This window comes from Mixophyes fleayi, chromosome 6, assembly GCF_038048845.1.
Source record: "Mixophyes fleayi isolate aMixFle1 chromosome 6, aMixFle1.hap1, whole genome shotgun sequence".
Taxonomy (NCBI): domain Eukaryota; kingdom Metazoa; phylum Chordata; class Amphibia; order Anura; family Limnodynastidae; genus Mixophyes; species Mixophyes fleayi.
This window is the reverse complement of record NC_134407.1, coordinates 28,818,099-28,842,859: the sequence shown is the minus strand read 5'-3', so window position 1 is coordinate 28,842,859 and position 24,761 is coordinate 28,818,099. Positions and strand designations below refer to the sequence as shown.

The window sequence follows — 24,761 nt, the reverse complement described above, 5'->3', positions numbered from 1 at the left end:
TTTAGTTTTAGGGGCATATTTACTAAACTGCGGGTTTGAAAAAGTGGAGATGTTGCCTATAAGAACCAATCAGATTCTAATTATCATTTGTTTAGTACATTCTACAAAATGACAGCTATAATCTGATTGGTTGCTATAGGTAACATCTCCACTTTTTCAAACCCGCAGTTTAATAAATATACCCCTTAGTCAGTTTTGATAAATTTAGGCTACTTAGTCTTAAACAACCACCTATTTTCCAGTGGATGAGCACGGAGAGAGCTATGAGCATGTTAGATGCAATGTTGCCAATTTAGAACATATTCATTCACAGAATCAAGTCTGAATATGGCCCTGGATAATTATACACCCTAAATATAAGGTCTGAACCCTAGGGGTATATTTATAATAAACTGCGGGTTTGGAGATGTTGCCTATAGCAACCAATCAGATTCTAGCTGTTATTTATTTAGTACAAGACAGCTATAATCTGGTTGCTATAAGCAACATTTCCACTTTTTCAAAGCCGCAGTTTAGTAAATCTAGCCCCTAGTATCTTTTGACAGGCATGGCTCCGTGATCAGAGTATTCTGGTTACCATGAGAGGTCACAATCTGGATAACTGAAGCCTGGAACTAGTTAGCCTCTTGGTTAGCCAGTGATCATTGCTCTGCATGAATTCCCATCTCAGCAGGTGAGGTCTGTAACTCACAGAATCCTATTCCAGTGAGATGCCAAATGTATCCTCCAGACCTTTCGAGAAATATACCGTAAGTAAAGAGACAAATATTTAAGATTACTAAGGAAATATACCAGCGCTTTTCTCTTATGACTATAAACGCTTAAGATAGCCCCATGTTTAGCGTACTCAGTATGAATGTGTGCAGGTCTTTCTATAACCTATATACCATACTTGACTTATGTGCTGATATCTGTCATGAAAGTGTCAGAGTAATCTCTCCGCTCTTCTGAACTATGATTAATGTGAGAAGAGAGACTGTTGCAGCTTCCACCACGGAGATGATTATGGCTGTCTGAGATTTAGATCAGCACAATCATCTCAACTCCTGCTGCTTCTGACTTAATCACAGCTCAGCGAAGAATGAGAATTACTCCACTGAAAGTTCTTTATAGTGTTTTTAAATAAAGCAAGAGCCTTTGATTATACCAGGCTGTCGATTTTGTTGACCAAGTAGACTAAGTTGGCATAACATCGGCAGCTGTGTGGTGCTCTACCGGCCACTACAGGTGAACAAGAACGATTTATACCGGTACAAAAAACATGACCAGCCAGTGACAGCTATCACTATGTGAGTGTGGGCGTTGTCAGGCCACGGAAACACAACCTAATGGAATACCGCCGTTTTCTGATCAGCCCAAACATCCAGATCATGTGTGTCCTGCAGGTCTTCTGTGCTACCATAGATTCCACCAATAATATACTTTGGTCATGTCCCCGAGATAAAAGCCTGTTAGTGGTTATTTATGATAACACTTTTGTCAGATGAGACTTAATGGGGGCAACGGAATGTCCAGACTGTTGGCTGTTCCAGAACTTATTTATTCAGAGTAAAAGCTCAGTTTAGATTCTATTTTTCTGATTAAAAAATACATGTTGGGTGACTAGTTACTAATTAAGGATATATTTGCTCAACACCTGTGGTGCAGGCAATATATCATCATCATCGACATTTATTTATATAGCGCCAGCAGATTCCGTAGCACTTTACAATTGGGAATATAAATATATAAGTGTGGATGAGTAGTACTAGAGGAGGGGTCCTCCTCCTCAGGCTCTGAGGAGCACAGTATTGACCACCAGTGATCGTCTAAATAACTCCAACTCCTCTCATAGATCTCAGGTGGGGTCGTTTCACTACATACAGTTCTCTTTTCCTCTATACTACTTCAAGGAAACCAGCCAGGTAACACAACTGAACAAGGGACTGGCCAGTAGGTGCCAAGACAGGCAGAGACCTCTCCCCTAGGGAAAGAAACCCCTATATATGTATATTCCTTTGTTTGTATGTAATATTTCAGATTAGTGTTTGCTGTTTTCTATGGGTTACAATCACATACATGTTAGATCTCTCACACACGGGCAGAGTTCTGGATACAAAACCACACCTTGATAAATGAAGACTGTATAATACTGAATGAGTACACGTATACTGCCTTTAGGAGAGAATATTAGATGCAGAATGGAGATAATAAAGTGTCACATCATCATCATTATATAGCGCCGCTAATTCCACAGTGCTGTACAGAGAACTGATTCACATCAATCCCTGCCCCATTGGGGCTTACAGTCTAAATTTCCTAACATACACACACAGGCAGACAGAGAGAGACTAGGGTCAATTTGATAGCAGCCAATTCACCTATTAGTATGTTTTTGGAGTGTGGGAGGAAACCCACGCAAACACGGGGAGAACATACAAACTCCACACAGATAACGCCATGGTCGGGAATTGAACTCATGACCCCAGTGCTGTGAGGCTGAAGGGCTAGCCACTAAGCCACCGTGCTGCCCCACGTGATTATGTGATGCAGGAGAAATAAATAATTGAAAAAAACGGCAACTAACTCAAAATTGTTAATAAAGCAATACAATAAAAGCATAATATGCAGACACTTATATATTGCAAGACAAGTTTGTGCAATAAAACAATGAATAGAATCTTTATTTCAATAGTAAATAAGAATTAGAACTGCTGCTGGAACAATTGAAGATCTATTACACTCAGCAGGTTCTTCATCTTCCACTATTAATAATCACTTTTCACTTAGGACTATTATATTTAACATTTCACTGCTTTTAGCCAATAATATTTTAATTAAATAAATAATAAAGTTTTGTTTCTTATTGAGGATAACTATATTTTGAATATGATATAAAGAAATTGGCTGTAAGTGCACTACAGAAAACAAACTCTGTTCTTCTCAATTCCTTTGTATTCATTAGGTTAGTAGTAGCACCCTTATTAAATAAATATACAAAATTAATAAAAAATAATACGTTACATAAAAGGGAAACTACAGTCCTGTTAAGTATTCATATAATACCTAGCTTCTTCTTTTCTTATAAAGATATTGTTATTAGTCTAATTTGTAGGCAGCCTATCAAAGCTTATTGCTGATTGGTTGCTACCAGTGGCTGAACATTTTCATTTTTGTACCATTTCTTGGAAAATAATTGTTTTAAATCATATGTGATGTAATGAGAAAGCAAAAGGACTCCTCAATTGTGTTTGAAATTAATTAGTTTAGTGACTTAAATGCAGATTCATTTATTTTCTTGTAGAAGAACTACCAGATCATGTCTAAAATGAGGTATTTTGGTTCCCCCGCAAAAGGACTTGTTTCTTACATATGGTCAGCGGTAATAGAAACCAAGCCTCAGACTATACTTTCATTGGACACCTTTTGCACCACACATTTCCACCACTGTAATAAAAACATTCCAACACACAAAAGTGACACATCTAATAAAGGCAGTCCTGATGATTAATACAATCAGGCTTCCCAGAGCATTTTTATGGGGGCATATCGAAATCTGGAATGTGGGTGTGCTTCTTGTTATAAGCAAAACAGATAATTAGGCACGTCTGCACAAAATGGAAATTGCAGCTTATCCTGCTCGTATTCCTGGGTTCCTTAATATAGCAGTTTGGTTGTGAACATCACCTACCCCACATATATTTTGGGGTGTGTGTGAATGTTGCAAGCTACTCATGTTATCCGGTATCAACCATTCAGCCTCCGGCTGTAGTGTCCTTCAGTTGTATCAAAGGAAAGAAGTTTGCTGTGCATTGGGGGAAAAAATGTCACCATAATTACATTCAAATATTTTGATATTATCCTGAAAAACACATATTTGTGAATGTTTTACGTTGCTTTATTATTTAAGGCAACAAGTATTCTAGCTTGTGTGGTCCTTTTAAGCTGCACTATCACCTACTGTAAAAATTTACTAATGTGCTTCTCCGCCTAGCCGGAGCTCCAGGCTGCTCCATGTAGCTGTTTTTCCAGGGGCTCCCGTAATCCAGGAACAACAAAACATTTTCATTTGCAACTTTAAAACGGTAACAGAGAGGGGTGGTGAGCGGGAGTTTCGCACAGAAAAGACTTTGATATTTAGCTTGTGATTTGTCCACCTGCTACAGCCCCCTGTCCCGTTAGTACAATGTTACACTAGGTGATACTGCAGCTTTACGGATCTACAAACCAGTCGGTCCTTCTAGTGTGTCCATTTAACCATTTCATGGCCAGGGCAGATTGGTGTTTATCTGAAGGGATTTCCTAATATTACTTTAGCTTTCAACCAACTGGTTTTCAAGAACGTTCCCTCGTATTGAAATATACTCCACTTCTAGGCCATAGCTGAAATAATTATATCTAGGAGACATAGGGCTGATTTATCAAGGAACATATAATGAGCGCAATCCCCTGTTCAGTATTATACACACGTATTTAGGCTTTGCGTACTCACGAATACAGCAAGGCACTGATCTGGATTATAAATTTGTTAAAGAACACACAGGAAAATAAAAAAAAAATTGAATTAATGTCACTGAGTAATAATAAAGGAAATAATGATAAAACGGTTTTAAAAAAAAAGTGTTGTTTTTGTTGTTTTGCGAACGATAGGCACAAAATCAGCAGATCTGTGCCTTGGTATCTCAGGCCCATAGACCAGAAGCCCAATAACAGCAGCATTCTAATCTCTATCCCGCAATAGGATTTACCCAGTTCACATAATCAACTCTCACAATTACCACATCTCTACTTTTTCCTTTGCATACAGTACAGTCTTCTACTTTTACTTTATTGTTTTTTATTTCTTACACTTTAGAGTTAGGTATTGGTTGAGAATGCTGTGGGCAATATATTTTCTTTTCTTACTGATGCTTGAAGTCTACAAAAGCATCTCTTTAGTTTCTTTCAATAATAATATAAGCGTTTTTGAAAGTATTAGTAATCTGAGTTTGGTAATACCTGATAACCATCAAATTAGGAAAATTTAGATGTGGCGATCCCTGCACTTAGCTAAGTCTGTGATAAAACAACGTTGTAGTCTAGATTCCTGTTGGCTGTGGGAACGCCATCCTTTGACATCCTTCGTTTTTAATCCAAGTGCATGAAATTTGAGCATAAGACATTTGTTGACCATCGACTTTGTTCTAGTTTAATAAAATCAGGCTCACGCAGCCCCTTTGTCAGGAGGTATTCGGATTATTATCCTTGAAGACTCTATTTTGTGAGACGCAAACATCTAGGCACAATACCTCGATTTAAAAAAAAAATGTCACTTATTCCTCCCCGGTCACTGCAGGGGCTCTAAATCCATATCGGTACAAACTGACGTGCATCAATGATCAAAGCACCTTACAAAAGAAAATGTTACAGGGATTGCTAAGCTATAGAAATCATTTGTGTTCATTTTCCGAAGACATTGGATACTGAGATTAGGTGCATAGCTGACTTCAATTTGAATAAATGTAACCTCATGTCTTCTAGTACTACCAGAGTCAGAGTTGATTCATGCTGCATTCTGCTGATCTCTGACAGTGACAGATTTACAACTCAAGGCAGCTAAGCAGTAGGGAATGTAGATAGAGGAACACGTTTTGCACATATCTGGGCTCTTGGGACCAATACACCATGTCGCCACATCACACATTCATGATCAGTCCGTTAAAGGTCAGTGTCTCTTGTTCTGTTCTGAATGTTCTCAGATATAAAACAACAACATTTTTATTTCCTTCCTAGACCTTTCTAAATAAGAGCTCTTTTTCAGTTCTGTGTGATATTTAATTTATTGCTGAGTAATTACAGCTACTTTACATTAAATAGATATAGATATAGAGCCTTTGAAAAAAATATTTTGTGCATACATGCAATCATTACTTTAAATATTAAAAAGAGCAAACATTGCTGAAATAGTTTATATGTGCCTTGTCACCGTTAGTGGCTTCTGAGTGTATTTAGTTCAATGACCAGTATACATGAAACTGCATACAGTGATGGGCAACCCGATATACTTCAAGGGGCCTGGGTCACTGGCCCATCTGCATATTTTTATCCTTTAAAATGTTCCTAATAGACTGCTGAGTCAAGTCTTGCCCCCCGGGCTAAAAATTGCCAGCCCTCTCCTGTCTGCCACTTACCCCAAAACAGATCCACATACCCTCACACCCACTCGTCACAAAATACACCCACATGCCTCTCACACCTCCCCACACTTACCTGCACAGTCAGAGCAAGGAGGGAGCGGATGTGGTCCAGAATGCACTGCAACTGTTACTTCTCCCTCTCCTCTGATTGGTTGTGCTTTTATTCCTGCAGTGTGCAGAGGAGGTCATGTGACACCATGTAGCACCATTCACTAGTATTCTCTGCTAAGTAAGATTGGGAGCTGCAAGTGAAGGCTCGGCAGGCCGCCTGTTGCCCACAACTAACATACATACTAAAATCTGTTTATCGTGTTCACTTGCTTGACTGACCCATAAGAAGTAAGTTTGTAATTATACTACTTTTGGCTTTACTCCTGCCCTACTCCCATCCACTAAGAAAGACCAGACAGCCAGTAGAACTCTAAAATATCCGCTGTATTCTCAAGCCAGTTTAATACATTTAAGACACAATCTTTATATATATATATATGTGCTTGATATTTTCTTAAACATAGCATAAAGATGAAGGCACACTTTAGACTTTTTTTTTCATGTGTTAATGAACATGAATGCACTGTTAAATACACTATTGTGTTTATTTATTAAACTCCATTTATAACTACATTTAATAGAAGGTAAGATATGAAATGCTTTTGGGAAACAAGTCTAAATGAATTTCTGTGCAATTTTCATGCATTTCTAGCCATCAGGCATTGAATGCACGTTAGCTTGTGAAGAATAGAACATACTGCATTGTAAAATTTTTAACCCAGGATTAAAATATAACAATGCAATGGCGTAAACTCCACCATTACAGTCCATTTGTTCTATTTTTAATGCAGTTGTCAAGTATTAATTAACCCACCAACAGAAGAAAAAAAAAAAGAATGGTTGGCAAAACACCTTATTTACAGATATGCAATATTGATTTTGAATAAAATTGTGACCTTCATTTTCTTGAGATTTTTCTTTTTTCTTACAGTAAATGTCTGGGAGACTCCCAAATGTCAGGGAGATTCCCAGCAGAGTTGGCCATCCTACTGGATCGCACTTCACTTTCTTCTGTAGTTGACGGGGTGGGGCCTTGCCAATGCCAACCAAGCCATTGAGCAGCAGGGAGGCGTGATAGCATGAATTACGTAGTCACTTCCGTCACACTTGTAACCTTGGACCTCCCTCTGGGATCTACTGGAGGGAAGGTTTAAAAGTATGCAAGTATGCTTGCAGTTAAAAATAAGTTAATATGTTTTATCTGTGTGGTGTTTCTATGTTCTCCCTGTGTTTGGGTGGGTTTCCTCCGGGTGCTCCTGTTTCCTCCCACATTCCAAAAACATACTAGTAAGTTAATTGGCTGCTATTAAATTGACCTTAGTCTCTCTCTCTCTTTCTGTGTGTGTGTGTGTGTGTGTGTGTGTGTGTGTGTGTGTGTGTGTGTGTTAGGAAATTTAGACTGTAAGCTCCAATGGGGCAGGGACTGATGTGAGTGAGTTCTCTGTACAGCGCTGCGGAATTAGTGGCGCTATATAAATAGCTGATGGTGATGATGTTTCTACTTTTTTGTTTGTAGGACTGGACTAGAGTTTTCTGTTTACATAGTTTTGTTTTATTCCTTGTTAGTTAATATTGAAAATATATTTCTTTAGAAAATGATAACTGGTGTGTTTTTGAATATTAATTTGTATGTTTCTTTTTTTTTTTTTTTTTTTTTTTTATGGCTATTCAAATATTTTTTCTTTACTGTTTTGATTCAGAACGGCAGCTGCCTTTTACATTTCTCACCTACATTATGCACATTTTAGAACATGTAAGGGAAAATAAATGCTACATAAAAATTGAGCATATTCCTATGTCATTCCTAATAATTCCTAATAACATGTCCTTTTTCATAATGTTTTGACCTTTAGAACTTGCTGAAACTGACCAGTTTTTTGTAAAGTTTCTTTAAAGTTCTAATCCAGTGGTATAGGAATAATAGTGTATAATGGCACGCACGAAGGTCCACTTTAAGCGCCCTGTTTAAGATGCTTATGCAAAGTGTCAATAGTGGCAATTGGCCTAACAGTATGACAACATACTTGCTTGGAAATGGTCTAATCTCTTGCTTGGGTTATTCAGAGGTCAGAAAGGGATTTTATTTTTTTTCTCTCTTTCAAAACCCTGTTCAGCCCCTATGTGTTTTTATAACTGCTTTTTCAGTGGTAATGATGCCCCCAGGCTGGGGAACGATGGCATTTATCTTCTACTACAGAACAACAGCAAGTGTTCTAACATGTTTATCAAGTAAATTGCACCTTACAAAAGGTAATTACATATACAATCAAATGTAGATGTAACTGGGTGATTAGGATTTAATAAAGTGTTCAGCATATGAAGTGCCTCACAAGTTTATTTTAGCCTATTGCAAAAGGGTTTTTGAATTAAGATTGCTGTGTAGTGCTGTGCAAACATGGTAGAGGTGTAAGCAATACTTTGTGAATGAATTGAGATCGCATTAATGGTCTTATCTCTGCATGCTCAATGGTGAATTTGTGACCCCATAGAAAGTTCTCCGCTTGTGTGTCCCATGCATTTCAGATGCTCTAACCAAAAGCGACAAATGTACTACCCTTAGCTAAGTCAAAGGACAACTGTTCTCTTCTCGTACTCCCTCACCTCTCCGCTGTTTTCGACACTGTCGATCACACTCTTCTCCTTGACACCCTTCACCTTTAGCCTTTGTGACACTGCCCTCTCCTGGTTTTCCTCCTACCTCCCATGCCTCTCCTTCTGTGTCTCTACTTTTCCTCCCCTCCTCTTTCTCACTCCATAGGAGTTCTCCAAGGCTCTGTTCTTGGCTCCCTGATCTTCTCTCACTACAACTCCTCTCTCTGCGTACTCATATGCTCCTGCAGCCTCCACTACCACCTCTAAGGTACAACACCCAAATCTACCTGTCCTCCCTTGACCTCTCTGTCTGTGTGTCCAACTGGCTCTCAGCCATCCCTTTTGGATGTCCCAATCCTTCCTCAAACTTAACATGTCCAATTGTAAGCTCATTATCTTTACCCCTGCTAAGGTCACTCTCTTCCCCTGTTCCCCACAGTCACTACCTTGGTGTCATCCTTGACTCTGTCTTCAGTATCACTCCTCACATCCAGTTCCTCGTGCAGTCCTTTTGCCTCCTCATTAAGTAACCAGAACCCTGGTCCAATCGCTCATCCTTTCTCTCTGTAACCTCCTCCTCACTGGCCTTCCCCTCGCCGCATTGCCTCTCTACAATCCTGAATGCGTGGCTAGACTAATCTTCCTCTCCTGTTGCTCCTTTCTTCACTGGCTCCCCATTCCCTCCAGAATTCAGTTCAAGCTGTTCATCCTTATTTACAAAACCCTCACCTAAGCTCCCCCCATGTCTGCTTCATGTCTGACCTTCGCTGCCACTCTTCCCCTCTCATAAATTCCTTCCATTCCCGTCTCCAAGACTGCTACCGCTCCCCCCTCCAATCCTTAGAGAGCTCCCTCAAAACCCACCTCTTAACACTTGTCTAACCTACCCCCTTCTAGACCTTTATGTCCAATCCCTCTACTTCTTCTGTCCACCACGCTCCACTTGTGACTCATAAGCTCCCACTGTCTCTCTTCACCCCTAGGTCTAGAATGTACACCCTCTCATTATGTCTCATGTTTATCATGTTTATCCACCTTGTCTGCCCCTTGTTATGATTTGCTGAATTTTGTGCAAGTGCTATGCATTTTGTTTACGGTATCCGTGCCTGTGTCTGCATTATTTGCAGATAGCTCCTTCTCTGTTTGTGCATGATGTCGCTCTAATGCGTAATTGTGTCCACGTGTTTTTAGACTTAACTGTTTTCATGCTTCTGTTTATGCATATTGTATTAATGTATGTCATTTCTGTAACGATTGCCCGATGCTACAGAATCTGTGGTACCCTACAATACAAATGCAGCCTATCATTCACTAGGAACATGGTGACATCACGAGGCATGAGACTGAATTTGTGATTTCACAGGTTCCTATTGAATTGCATTCTCATGATAATTGTCTGGTCCCACAAAATGTCTACTTTCACTGAGCGTAGGTCAGTGATGGGCAACGGGCAGCCATTCACCCGTGGCCTCCAGCTCCTACCAGCTTTATTATAAGATTTGTTTCTTATATCTTGTGACACTTGATTTAAAGTGCCTGCCGATATTCTATAACAGACCAGTGATGACTGAGATTAAGGCTAGTGCGCTGGCCTTTTGAAGGTTTGAGGGCCTGCCCTCAGCCACTGAAGTAATTCAGGTTGCCCATCACTGGTGTAGGGGAGTATACATGACCACCTCTGATAGTGAACTAAAAGGAGAGCAAATTTGGTGTACAATATCATACAAAAATGTAATACACGACCACAGGGGTGGATTGGGAACTAAAAGTGGCCCTGGCAAAAAGTCTGAAAGTGGCCTCATGTAGGCGGGGCCAAATAAATGTTAGACGGGGTCCAGTATGTGTATAGACCCAATGTGTCTTCCCCTGTGTGTGTGCCCAGAGTATGTGTGCCCAGTGTGTGTACCTGTATACGTGTGTCCTGTTCTTGTCACTTTCACCTCCTGTGGCAGCTGGTGTCTTTAGCTCAGTTGCTGCTTGTCTGGATCCTGGAATGTTGTAGGCCCTATTTGGAAAAAAATGGGTAAATGAAATTTAGAAAACTCCAACCATCCCGGCATTAAATCAATAGCATATACATTTACTAAATCGCCATCCTCTCCCCAAACTCAGCACCACATTCAGTTACTAGACCCCAAGCTACCTCATCTTAAATTAATAGGCCCCACCAATAAATTAAATTGTCCCACCATCACCCCACAAATAAAATATTACCCATTAAATAATTAGGAAGGTGGCAGGTCCCGAAGGAGGGGCCAGCCACCCACTACCACACTGACTCCCTCCGCTAGCACCCGTTCCAGTGTTATACACTCTCAATTTATTTTTATTTATTTTTAAACAAAAAATACATTCGGCGGCCTCCTGAGGCCAGCGGCCTACCGGGAAAAGTCCTGGTAGGTTGTATGACCAATCCATCCCTGCACAACCATAAAGAATATTTGGGGGAAAAATGCAAATCTATATATGTCAGATAATTATTTTATACTTTCACAACACAAAGAGCTTTCTTTCAACTCTGTGGAAATGTATCTAAAACTGAGCTGTGATTGAAAATGGTATCTCAGATACCAAAATTAAATGGGGTTTAAAATTTACAGACAGCTTTACTTTCAATCTAGGATAACTGAGATAAAATCTGTCTCCTACTGAAGCATTAGCCTTTTTTTTTCATTCTTACAATAAAACAAACAAAGCATTTAAGAGAGAAACTTGTAATGAATTTTTAGGCACCGTGGTGAAATGACACAATCGCACTGCCATTAATGGATCATCATCCAGCTTGTGGCTGCCAAGTGTCTAAAGATATCTCCTCAAGTAAGATAGATGAGGAAAGGCAAGGTACGGACAGATCACTTTCAGTTTTGAGAATGAGAGAACAGATTAGCTCCCTGCCGAAAGACATCTATTGGCAATCGGCTAACTCATTTGACAATTTCATTTCCAGGGGGGTCTGCTCTGTATTATAATAGTGATGTTTTTCTGGGAGTAGGTTTCAGCCACTTCATTGCTGTAAAAACCCTACAGCTGCGCTGAATGTGTGAGAGGGAAAATATAATATGGTGGCAATATGTTCTATAAAGGTTGGAACATGCTGGTTGATCGGTGTAGTAGTCAATTCATTACTATGCATCATCGAAATCAGTATTTCTTGAATTCACGGTGTTCATATAAAACTGATGACCTGATAAATCCCAAAATAACCTTTTTGGCAACAAGAGGAACAGAACTATCAATGGAGGTGGTAAAAAAAATGATTCTAAATTATTACGACACCGTAAAGGTTTAAATACATTAGCACAGCCCTTTATTTTATTTCTTGTCTATTTGTACCAAAAAAAATAACCTATGGAGAGTGCCCTTCCACCCACCCACCCCCAGTGCAGTTCTAAAAAGAAGTCCCCATGATGTTGGGTCACGTTACATAATTCCTGGGAACTTTGCTGATCACATTGTCCTTCATATCCTAAGCTGGTCAGTGCAGGGTTCCGTACTGTTTAGGGAAGGGTCTGTGAGTGTCACCATCTCTACTAGAGGCGGCAGCGTCCGATTCACGCTCTGGGCATCTCCATGGTACGTGTTTTTCTGTCGTATCACTAGCACCAGCTACAGGTTGGATGTAAGTGCTGAGTGATAGGGATGACGGTCCCTTATACACGCTAGAACATGTGTTTGCAATAAAAAACAACTGTAAAAATCAATTTTATGCACAGTGGACATTAATAACATGTATTTTATGCACAGTGGACATTAATAACATGTATTTTATGGAAAAACATAATGAAAAAAATATTTTATTCTTAAATGATTTTCCATTAATGACTATGGGCCTGATTCATTAAGGATCTTAAATGAAGAGGTATCTTATTTCAGTCTCCTGGACAAAACCATGTTACAATGCAAGGGGTGCAAACTAGTTTTCTGTTTTGCACATAAGTTAAATACTGACTGTTTTTTCATGTAGCACACAAATATCAACTTTAAATTTCAATGTACAAATAAGCTATCAAGTATTTGTGTGCTACATGAAAAAACAGTCAGTATTTAACTTATGTGCAAAACAGAAAACTAGTTTGCACCCCTTGCACTGTATCATGGTTTTGTCCAGGAGAAATAAGATATCTCTTCATTTAATGAATCAGGCCATATATTATTAACATGGCATCACCACACCCCCTCCCGCACTGACCTCCCCTCCGGGATCTCTAATGTCTCAATAGTAAACTTGAGGTGTTGCGCATAGCAACCAATCAGATTATAGCTATAATTTGTCTTGCATATTCTAGAAAATGATAGCTAGAGTCTCATTGGTTGCTATGGGCAACTCCTCTACGTTTCCTTTTTTTGACGTTTTAGTAAATCTACCCCCTCCTCTCTAAATGGGAATAGAAGCCTAAGACCACACACAGGCATACAGGGGTCTACATTTATATTCATCATAGGCACATGTGTTATAAAGTGTTCAGCTGTAGTGAAGGAGTGAGGGTAACAAATGCTATAATTTTATGCCACCGATAACCTTGTTCTAATGGTCATTTAATAAGTTTAATGATTATTTGTGCAGATGCTCAATTGGGAGGTGGAGATTAGATTGTTGCTCCTATAGCACTTTTGGTTCTAATATTTGTGCGTTAAAAAAAACATTAACTACAAGAACAAATTAAATTCTTCTGATTTGTCCATCAAATTGAGTTTTAGCTGAAAGGCTTATTTTGAAGCAAAGCATATAGTGATTGTGAGCTTGAAATGTCACCTACATGTATCAATTCAGTATGAGAAGACGGTAGTCTGAGCTCTCGCAAACCCCATTCTTCCCTGTGACTACTATAAAAGTTGGCGGACAGGATGGGCTGCTATTGGATGTTTGCAGAAAAATGTTGCAGTCCTCTCCAAAACAGTTAGTGCTGCAGAGAATCTATGTTTATCAGCCATAAAGCAGCAGATAAATAAGTTTATTCGTCCTTACCTCTCTGCTAGGCCAACGCTGATCCAATAGACACTACCCACTGCTCAGCTGCCGGCAGTGTGTCTGGATTGCAGTGAAAGTGATGAGAATTTAGACCCGGGTGTCCATGCAGCTAATGATAATTAGAAGTTCACCTAACACATTTCCAGGTGTACACCCACATCCCAGCCTTTGGAAACACCCCAGTATAATGAACTGCATTTACATTTGCAGCTTGACAGATACTCTGCAAAATGTGCAGAGTGGAAACAGTAAAGACCTCACACCAAAGTCCAACCTACTACCATATTAGGACTACCGCTTTCGTTCACTTAAATGTTTTCTTTTTCTCCTAAAAAACTGCTTGGCTTAACTACATTTATGATTACAGGAACAGCTGTAGGTTTGTATTACATTGATAGTGCACCTACAATGGTTCTTCCAGCAAACAAATGCAAGTGGAAAGTGCATAGCGCATCCCAGAAGTATAGGTATGAGGTGGTGTTTGCATGAAACGAAGGCCATGGCATCACAAAAGAGCGTACATGAGCTGTATTGTTTTCTTTTACTCTTATTAAATGAACATTTTTATGGAATTTCATAGACGAGAAATAGTAGAGAACAGCACAACAAAATACAGACTTACATTATCTTCCCATTTACACGACATACACACAAAACAGTGTTATGTCACCCAGGAAACAATCACATTGGTTATGGCATTATTATCTGTGTTCGCTAATAACGAAGGATTGAACTATATATCTAAAGGTTCACAAACAAAATCATGCAGCCAAATCCATTGAAATGTGGATGGGCACCATCTACTTTTTCCACTCTAGGGGGTATATTTACTAAACTACAGGTTTGAAAAAATGGAGATGTTCCCTATAGCAACCAATCAGATTCTAGTTAGCATTTATTTAGTACATTCTACAAAATGACAGCTAGAATCTGTTGGTTGCTATAGGCAACATCTCCACTTTTTCAAACCCCAGTTTAGTAAATATAGCCCCAGGAGTGTTGTCGACATACTTAATCTCCACTCGTAGGCTATAAGCTTTGTAGCATAGAGCATATATATACTTCTCATGAATCTATTTGACTATGTGCTTTGATAAGCAAACATTGGGACGACCAAAGACACAGGATGTAAACTCTGTCACAAGAATAGTCTAAATAATGTGCAGTGCAACACAACATGCAGGAGATGACTGTTGAACTCATATCACCGGGCCACCTCTCTACTTGCAGGACATATATGTATGATACAAAGATATGGTTATTGTTATATGCACTACACAGATTTCATCTATTAATGTCATGTAATTTTAGTTCTCTATTTTTATAAGATACATTGCAGTCATCAGGTGCTATGGTCTTATTACTCACTTTCACTGCACCCTGGCAAAATTTTTGGTGGTGGGGCCATGGGGTATTTTTGACCCCTGATTGTTAAGATCCAACAAATTGGTGTAAAGATACGCCTCTAGTAAATTACCCCCTTGTGGGTAAATTCAATGTTAACTCAATAAAAAGGAGGCAGTTACCAACGCTTTGTCCATTAACAAACTTGTCCCAGGACTCTGCCCATGTGTGTAGACTGGCAAAGAGCCTGAACTCTGCCCATGTGTGTAGACAGGCAAAGAGCCAGGACTAGAGAGAAAGTGGCCCAGACAGAACAACAGTGGAGAGACACATCATTCAACCTTATTGCAGATGAAAACTTATATTTGTATTTTGAATGAAAGGGACATTCTGTGCTGACTTGCGTTTAGCACAGAGAATGGGTGTGCTAGGTACAGCATTAAGGATTCCCTCTGTACAGGTTACCAGCAAACTTGGGGAGTTGACAGCTACCTCTTTGGTCACTTTCCATCACATAACACCCCAATGCTGGAGTGCCAGTTCAGCTTTAATATTTTAAGGCTGAACACTACATGGACGTATCTGATGGTGGAGGTGCAGACAGAGAATCCTGTCTGTCATCTAATTGTGCCTAATACACAATTATAGCGGCCGGGCAGTATCCACTGCCTGCTTCTCTGCCACCAGGCCGTGCTGGGCACAGCTGCACAGTTACTGATTGGTGGATGGTGGTACTAGCAGAGTCATAGATACTAGGTCAAATTTATTAACAAGAATATTTTATACATTCATCCCTTATACAAAAGCAAAAGGCAAAATAAAAATATATTTTATTTACAGTTTGAATGATCTGGAATTTGAGATGTTTTCTAAAAATAAATGTCCTCCAATTGATGATAAAAATCTTTGCAAACATTGTTGTTTATTTACATTCAAATAGATTATTTCTTGTGTAGCATTAAAGGGAACAAGCACACAGGTATTATTATCTGTATTTATAAAGTGCCAATGCTGTATATTGAAGGGATTATGACCCAAACCAATCACATACAATGACATGAAACAGAGGTGACGATGGCTCTACCCACAAGAGCTTACAATCTAAGGTGAGGGGAACAACTGATACATAATGCAGTGGAATAACATTTGTAGCTGAACAGGGGCGGATCCAAAAGTTAATTGTACCGGGGGCGATTTAAGTCCTGCCCGGCTGCTCTGATTGTGTCAATCAGAGCAGTTGGGCAGGACTCTCTCCCTAACTCTCTCTGCTGAACGGATCTGCACATAGTGTGCAGCCGCCGGCAGCAAGCCCCTGCTAGGGGGGGCGATCGCCCCCCACTGGATCCGCCACTGCTGGTGAAGGAGAATGTGAGTACGACAGCAGTATTCTCAGCCACCAATAATAAAGCAGTCATTGACTACGGGCATGTCTGTGTATCTTCTGGTGGTGTCTCACTGTTGGAACCAGGAGAGGTAGAGAAAGGTGAAGACACAAAACAGGAACCAATCAGAGGAGGAATCTTCTGCTGGCAGCCATGACTGTCCATTATCATTTACATTGAAAAACAGCTCTGGCTAAAACAGACAAAACTTGTATTTGTCCTCTCTATAACTGAGCAGTAGAAGCACGTTCTGTAACGCCTCTCCAAGCTTCCCATGAGTATATTATCATATGTACTTAACGCTGCATACAAAAGTTACCAACGATGCAAAGCAGAAATCATGGGCCTAATTCATCAAGGCACACATACTGAGCACAACCTTCGCAGTGGCGTGTCCGTGGGGAATGGGGGTGTTCGGAACAATCGCACCCCCCCCACCCCTTTCACCGGAAGCAGCAGGGGCTCGCTGCTGCCGGTGACTGCACACTATGTGCAGGTCCGTTCAGCAGAGACAGGCAGGGAGAGTGTGCTGCCCGGCTGCTCTTATTGTGTTTTAAAAACAATCAGAGCAGCTGGGCAGCACACTCTCCCTGCCTGTCTCTGCCGAATGGACCTGCACATAGTGTGCAGCAACAATCAGAGCAGCTGGGCAGCACACTCTCTCTGCTGAACGGACCTGCACATAGTGTGAAGCCGTAGGCAGCCTTAGCTGTCAAAAGGGGACGGGGACTAAATCGTCCCCGGTAAAATTATTTTCTAGATCCGCCCCTGAACCTGTGTTCAGTATTATACGCCCGTATTTAGGCTTTGCACACTCCCGAATTCATCAAAGCACCGATCTCAAGATACGCGCGCTGTTGAAATCTGGTGTAGGTCTGCTGTGCTCTACTACATAAGGCGCAGCAAGATGCGTGCAATACCTACAGTATGTAGATTATATATTCACAAAGGAACGCACAGAAAAAAAATAAATGATTAATGTCACCTGTTAATAATATAGGTATTAATGATAAAAAGGTTATTAAACTAAAAGTGAGGTTTTTTTTTTTGGTTTTTTTTATCCATGAAATACATTTATTAGGATTTGTCAATGACTACTGAGCATAAAATACATTGGGTACACATCTATGCAAGTATCGTGCGGATCACACGATTCACGACCGTTTGGTGAGTTATTGCAAGAGTATGTCCACTCTTGCGATTATATTTAATCATGCCAAAACACATCACATCTGTTGATTTGGTTTTCTAAACTTCCTATAAATCACTATCAACGATGGAACGTTGTCAGGAAATGTGGAAGTGTGTGTGCACTGATAAACAGCAGCATAGACAGACATCTTAAGAGTGTGCAGAGTCACATTTCTTTTCTTTCGATGCTTATGAGAGATGAAGAGCACAGATGTGAAGTGTGTAGATGTGTACGTATGATTCAGCGCACTCATCAGGGTTTTAGTCCTTGGTGAAATTGTTACAGAAATTGAATCTGAAGTAAGATTGCACAAGTGTGTGCCCAGCTGTACAATGATCCTGGCTGCCAACATGAATTGTAACAAATGTAAGGAGGGGGGTGTTAGTTCCCATACTACAATGCTTTCAAACTCACTGGCGTTACCCACAGCCTTAGCTACTATGCTTGTCATACTTATTGATTGATATTGGTCATATTGATTTTTTATTCTGGCACTAATCACTTTTCTCTTTGCCCTGATACTTGGGCGACAGGAAGAGAAGAGTTTTTTAATGCTGTCCGATAGGTTGAGACCTAATGGCCACATTTCTATTGTATTTCTTTTTTTTACTTGTTTGTGTCACTTTACACTTGTTCTGTGTTTGTTCTATGCATTATTGAATTATGTGTGTCCTTTATGGGTCCCGTCCTCTAATTCTAGGGGAGGTCCTAGTGGCTCCCACCTCCCTGCTCCTTCAAAGAATACTCTTTTTCCTAAACTAAAGATGCAGCCCTGGGTGAAGCTCCTGTGGATCCCAAGTCAAAGGGATCCCCCTGGCCTTCAGGCAAGGACAGTTTCAAGACCCTTACCCCCACTGAAGCCTTAAGACCCCGAGGGTGAGGGATGGGCTGTTCCTCTAGAGTAGGACCTTAAGAACCATACCCCCAGAACCCTTGATTGCACCTATTAGAGCACGTGCAATGGATGAAGCGAGCACCGCACGTCAGGCTTTCTAAAAAGAAACAAGACAAAACAACCGATTTGTTGATCACTATTTTGACAAGCGACTTAAGCTGCTTGTGAGCACTGACCATAGGACCTGGCTCACAGCTATGAGAGCACTTTACTAACATAGTCATTGGTTCATTTTCCTTAACGTCCATAAACACTTCTTGCTCATCATAGCTGGTCACTACTTTCATTTCTCCTGCAGATCTTTTCAAAACAACGGCCTGATTAAACCTCACATTTGTTGCCAATATGAGCAGGTGTACTAATTATTTCCCAATGTGTTTGTTTTTTTCTGGTGTATAAAGTCATAATAGTGCTGTGTACCAGGGATGGTAACTGTGCAGCTTTCTGCTGATGTAAATGAACGCGGTCTTTTTCCCATCTTACCAGGCACTGCTGGCTTTTTTGTCTTGTGTTTGTGCAAGAACTTTATGCCTAAACAACAGCCAGCAGTACGACTAAAGATTTCAGGAAATAATAAAATTGTTCAGTTTGATTGACAGTGAAAGACAGCTAACTGTTTTATGGAGAAAGCCAACCTATGCCACAGGGGGGTTCATTGTGTGAATGGAAGGATTGATCACATACTCACAGCGGGAGCCTCTGCATTCAGTGAAGTTGAATCTTTCTTCTAACCCAGAGCCTATAGAAGAGGAGAACAGATGCACCCCTCACCCAATGCCTCAATTTATTTCACTATGTCTCCCAACGCACCCCAGAGTTAAATATTCATTCCTGGTGCATCTGACATATAGAGGGGAAGAGTAAAAGCCAGTATAATAAAAGTCAGATATATTTGATGGGTATTTAGATCAGGGTCACTATATAACTATAGACAGGACTCCAATTCTATCAGGTTGCCTAAAATCAATAATTCTCACTTTTATTACTCTTTTGACCTTAAAGACCCCTTTTTTAGAAGTAATTAAAATGATACGACCAATAAGTCAAAATATGTTCGTTAATTTTATTCATTAGCAAAGGAGGTGTGCTAATTATTCGTATTCCTGTTTCAGTAACTGTTATATATAGCTATATACAGTGTACATCGTCACATTTTATAATCTAGGATTGTTATGCTATCAGTTTATTAGGTGGTTGGTGCCCCTTGTCTCAGTGATGTCACCGGTTCTAGTGAAATGACCTTTCTTATGAATGTCAGCTGAGCTAATAACATGGCTGCCTCCGTTGTGTAGAGAACAGCTACAATATAATGTGTGCGCTCAAGACAGACACAATGGCAGCTTTCTTATAGCATTATGTAAAGAAAAACTTCCGCATGGGTAATACATATATTTTTTTTTTTATAACTAGATATTTTACAATGTGATACAGGAAAATGTGTGTTTGTTGCCGAAAAAAGAAGAAATAACGTGCCCAGAATGCCCACTGGGCATCATTGTGCCACTTTACCGCCTGTTCTTCATCAACATACCTCCCAACATGCCAGTCCCCGGCAGCGGGACAGGGCATGTGGCCCTAAAGTCGGGATATTTGGGAGGTATGCCCCAACACTCCTCATTAGGCCAGGGCCATCTTAACAACATTATGGGCCCCCGGGCAAAGCAGTGCATCGGGGCCCCTAGATATAGATATATAGATGTATACAGATATAGATATATAGAGATAGATAGATGTACTTGCTCAGTGACCCTTGTAGGTTTTTTTTGCAGGTTTTTTCTTTTGCAGGATTATTTATTCACATTAAGAGCCGTGCCTATGGGGCCCCCTTGCCCGTGGGACCCCCGGCCAGCTGCCCATCCTGCCCAATGGAAAAGATGACCCTGCATTAGGCTAGTGCACTGACATAGAGCTGACCCTCACTGATGCCCAATGATCGATCAGCATAGGCTGTGCCCTCTGCTATGGGGATGGTAGAGCTCATGGGAAATGTTTATTTTATTTTTTTTCAGCACAATAATTTTGTTTTTAGCATATATACAAAAAAAAACAAATGACATAACATGATGACTGGAAGACAAAGGGCCTGATTCATTAAGGATCTTAAATTAAGAAGCTTCTTATTTAAGTCTCCTGGACAAAACCATGTTACAATGCAAGGGGTGCAAATTAGTTTTCTGTTTTGCACATAAGTTAAATACTGACTGTTTTTTCATGTAGCACACAAATATCAACTTTAAATGTCAGTGTACAAATAAGCTATCAACTATTTGTGTGCTACATGAAAAAACAGTCAGTACTTAACTTTAATGTGCAAAACAGAATACTAATTTGCACCCCTTGCATTGTAACATGGTTTTGTCCAGGAGACTTAAATAAGAAGTTTCTTAATTTAAGATCCTTAATGAATCAGGCCTAGAATCTGTATGCATTTTACTAGTATGTGGTCCATTTTAGTCAGTATTCATTATAACTTAAATTGTAAAGTAATTAATTTTGTTGTACAAAATAAAATTGATTATGAGAGTAAATGCATATTACTGTCAGATAGATGCTGGACTTTATTCGTCACTATAAGAAAATGAATATGTACGTATTTATATAAGTGTGTGTATATATTTATATGTGTACATGGGAGACACCAGAAAGCTGTAGCGAGACCCAGTAGAATTTGTAAGCACAGTATTTAAATGTTACAAACAATTATAAACGGGATAGGAAGTGGGTTTAAAATGGCTTAAAGGGATTATGGTTTTAAAGCTGAATAAATGGTTCCCTGTTTTAGTTCAGACACATTAGCTTTTAAAAGATTACTTGTGTATTGACCAACAACCTCTGTAGCAGATCTTAAAATAATGATCTGTGCTGAGGGGGTATCGTTTTATTTGTGTTTGGGAAGGAGGCTTACCCTAGAGGATAGCTGACGTTTGGACTCTACTGACTTCACGTTCCCAGCTAAGGGATTCCCCACTGAGGATAATCTAGCTGGGGATGTTTAATGCACTTAATTAAGCCTAAGTAAAGATCTGGTTTAAATTAGCATGGAATTCCACATACCGCACCCTGTCGCTGACAGTGCCAGTGAGATCAGAAGTGTTACACATGGTCATTACACTGTAGATTGGGCCATGGTCACCTCCTGTATATGCTACCTATTCTGATGCAGATAAGTACAGATATGAACTGTGTTTCTGTATTTTGAGAAATTCCTGGAACATTCAGATCACTGCAGAGAATTGGCCTTACTGTACAGACATTGAGCTAACGTGGTTGTTCATTCTGTGTCTTTTAGCTACTGGACCTGTTCATGATTTGGGACTGGTCGACTTATCTCGCAGACTATGGTCAACCAAACTCCAAGTATCTGAGGGTGAACCCCGGCACAGCCCTAATCCTGCTTGAGAAGTGAGTATGTAGCGTCATGAGGACCTGTATGTACGGAACAATTACATGAAGGGAATTAAGGCTTATCTGTAGGTCACACTATGACCAGGACCTGGATTTATGGGAAGTCCACAAATTAAATCCCGGCCCTAATGTGGTAGAATTTTAGGGGTGTTAGGCCACCCATTGGTTCCTCATCTTATCACTGTGTATTTAAACTACTAATAGAATAGACTTATATTATTTTATTCTTGAATTCACATATTGGACCTCATTTAGAGTCGGACGGAAAGTCCGTTTAAGAAGTGTAGGAGTGGGAGTGTGCCGCAGCTTGGTAGGGTATTACCAGTGTCAAGCAACCCCAGTTGCGTCCCACTCTTAATACCCTACCGAGCTGCGAGCAGTTCCTGCAGCTAGCTAACCGCTTGCGCCACCTAATTCCTGCCGCGCAGCTTTGGCCCTGTTTTGACGTGTGTTGCGTCTGCGCCTCACTGCGACTAGGATGTATTTACATGTTCACGCCTTCACAATTCCACGTGCCTCCCATTCTCTCGTAGTGAGCCGCAAGCTGTCGCAATTGTTAATTGCGTCCAAAATGCGGGCGGATATGGTGCTTTCTGCACATGCGTGGTAGTGGGGGGTTTTTTGTTGGATACGCCCAAAACGGACTTTGCGTCCGACTCTAAATGAGGTCCATTATGTGGCGGAGTTGGGTCATAAAGTTTTGCACCAATGACAAGTTGCATGGCCTAGGGGAGAAAAAAAAACGAGATCCAGACCTAACTATGCATAATATATATTAACGTATTTTAAATTTTGCTGTACTGCATTCCATAACTAATAAATTGTGCTCAGTATCACGGGCAACGCATGCAAAACGTAAATGAGTTTGTAATGGTTTGATGTGAGGAAACGGCAGTGTGTGATAGATTTACCAAACCTTCTAAGACACGAAAAGTGGAGGTGTTGCCCTTAGCAACCAATCAGATTCTATCTGTCAAATGATAGCTAGGATCTGATTGGTTGGTAAGGACAACACCTCCACTTTTCCTTATTAGAAGGTTTGATAAATCTATCCCATATTTCCTTGTTAGAAATCCGGTGGCTCTCCATCTGCTGTTAAACAACATGTCTCATCATGCCTGAATGTCGGGGCATGCTGTAACTTGTAGTTCGACAGCAGCTGGAGAGCCACTGGTTGCCTATCTGGCCTCCCTGATTATATATTGTGAGCCTGATGATGATAGCCCTGTTGTGTCAGTTTGTGGAGATACGGAATTACAGGCTGTCACTTTTCCCTGTCTTATCCTAGGATGAAAGACATCAGCAAGAAGAATAATATATTCGCTCAGTTCAGGAAGAACGACCGAGACAGACAGAAGTTAATAGACACGGTGGTGAAACAGCTTAGAAGTCTGGTGAATGGGATGTCCCAGCACTCCTAGTGCTGGTCCCTGTTACAAAGTGTATAGAGACCTATAATCAGCACATTACTTTCCCGCTATCCTTATTGTTTCTGCAAAATAAAGAGTGGAGCGCAGATGTTGGCTTGGAGGGGAAGCAAACGTTTATAGGATTTGTTTTTATAACAAGAAGGTATTTTATATACAGCACACGGGTGGAGTCAATGAGGATAAAACAAGTCACTGATGTGTACACCAAACGAATGAACTATAAATATTGTATTTTAAATATTGCTGCTACAGCCTGCCACTTTCTGCTACTAGGAGGGTTTTCTAAGTTGTATGAAGTCATTGCAATGATGAGAAGTGAGTCAGACATTGAGAAGGACAGGCTGGTAATGGTGACGTCACATTACAGACCTGGATCAATGTCTGCTGGATGGAAATGTCTTCCTATCCGAGCGTAAGACTGTGACTATCCACTTTTATTATAGGTTTGGTTCTCAGGGTTGTGATTTTGAACTGTACTTTGTAAATACTGGCTTTTATCTCCTTTGGGAATAAAAAGAATGATGATGAAAACATGAAACATTAACTTTTTTTATGGCATCAGACAAGAAATACTGTATATGAATCAATAGACAAGTTTAGCTTCTGTAACATCCAAATGGTCCTATGGCTCCTAGCGACTGTGTCCATCATTTGGATCTTGATTCATAGACTACAGAAAAAAATATTTTGAAAGATCGTCTCTGTTTACCCAGAAACCCATGCAGAGCTTGCTCATAGTACACTGACATATTTCTACAAATATCTCTTACACATCTCTAGTCGTTGACTATATTTCCTCTGGGAAGCAGTGTATGTTATATCCCTTTTTAGATCTTATACAAGTTTTGTTGAACCTGGAACTACCTTTAGCATCATTATATATAGGACAAACCCCACTTTTTGTTAATTCAACATGGCAACGCCCCAGAATGGTTCATTCAAATGAAAGTGCACTTTTAATGGAAAGCATTTTGTAGCCTTTTAGAAAATATATGATATTAAGAAGGATATAGAGAATGGGGGCTCTTGGTTCTTAAATAAGGTTTGTGTAAGCTCTTGTGACGCTACAAGTCTGAGCACACCCTGTGGCATAGCTGGGGAGCCACCTGGGGCAGGGGAACCTCTGAACGCTGGGTCACTGAGCTACCTGCATATTTTTTTCCCTTTAAGATGTTCCTAATATGCTCCTGAGACGGGTCTTGCCCCCAGGGCTACAATTTGCTAGTCCTCACCTGGGAGACACTCTGGGCCTGAGTCATTAAGGAGAGTAAAGCATAAATAGGAGTAACTTTGCACCTTGGCAAAACCATGTTCCATTAGAGGGGGAGTTGAATTTAAAATGTGTA

At 40.2% G+C, this 24,761-nt stretch overlaps 1 protein-coding gene across 4 annotated transcripts in view; it reads left to right on the top strand.

Annotated features, from left to right (window-relative positions):
- EXOC6 (exocyst complex component 6) overlaps positions 1–23,953 on the top strand; it is a 213,470-nt gene extending 189,517 nt beyond the window's left edge. For all 4 annotated transcript variants that reach the window (XM_075216143.1, XM_075216146.1, XM_075216145.1 and 1 more), the window contains 2 exons: positions 21,870–21,982; positions 23,274–23,953. In XM_075216143.1, coding sequence (XP_075072244.1) covers positions 21,870–21,982; positions 23,274–23,406 — 246 coding nt within the window. In that variant the 3' untranslated portion in view covers positions 23,407–23,953. The remainder of the gene's footprint in view (positions 1–21,869; positions 21,983–23,273) is intronic.
- The last annotated feature ends 808 nt before the right edge of the window (positions 23,954–24,761 follow it).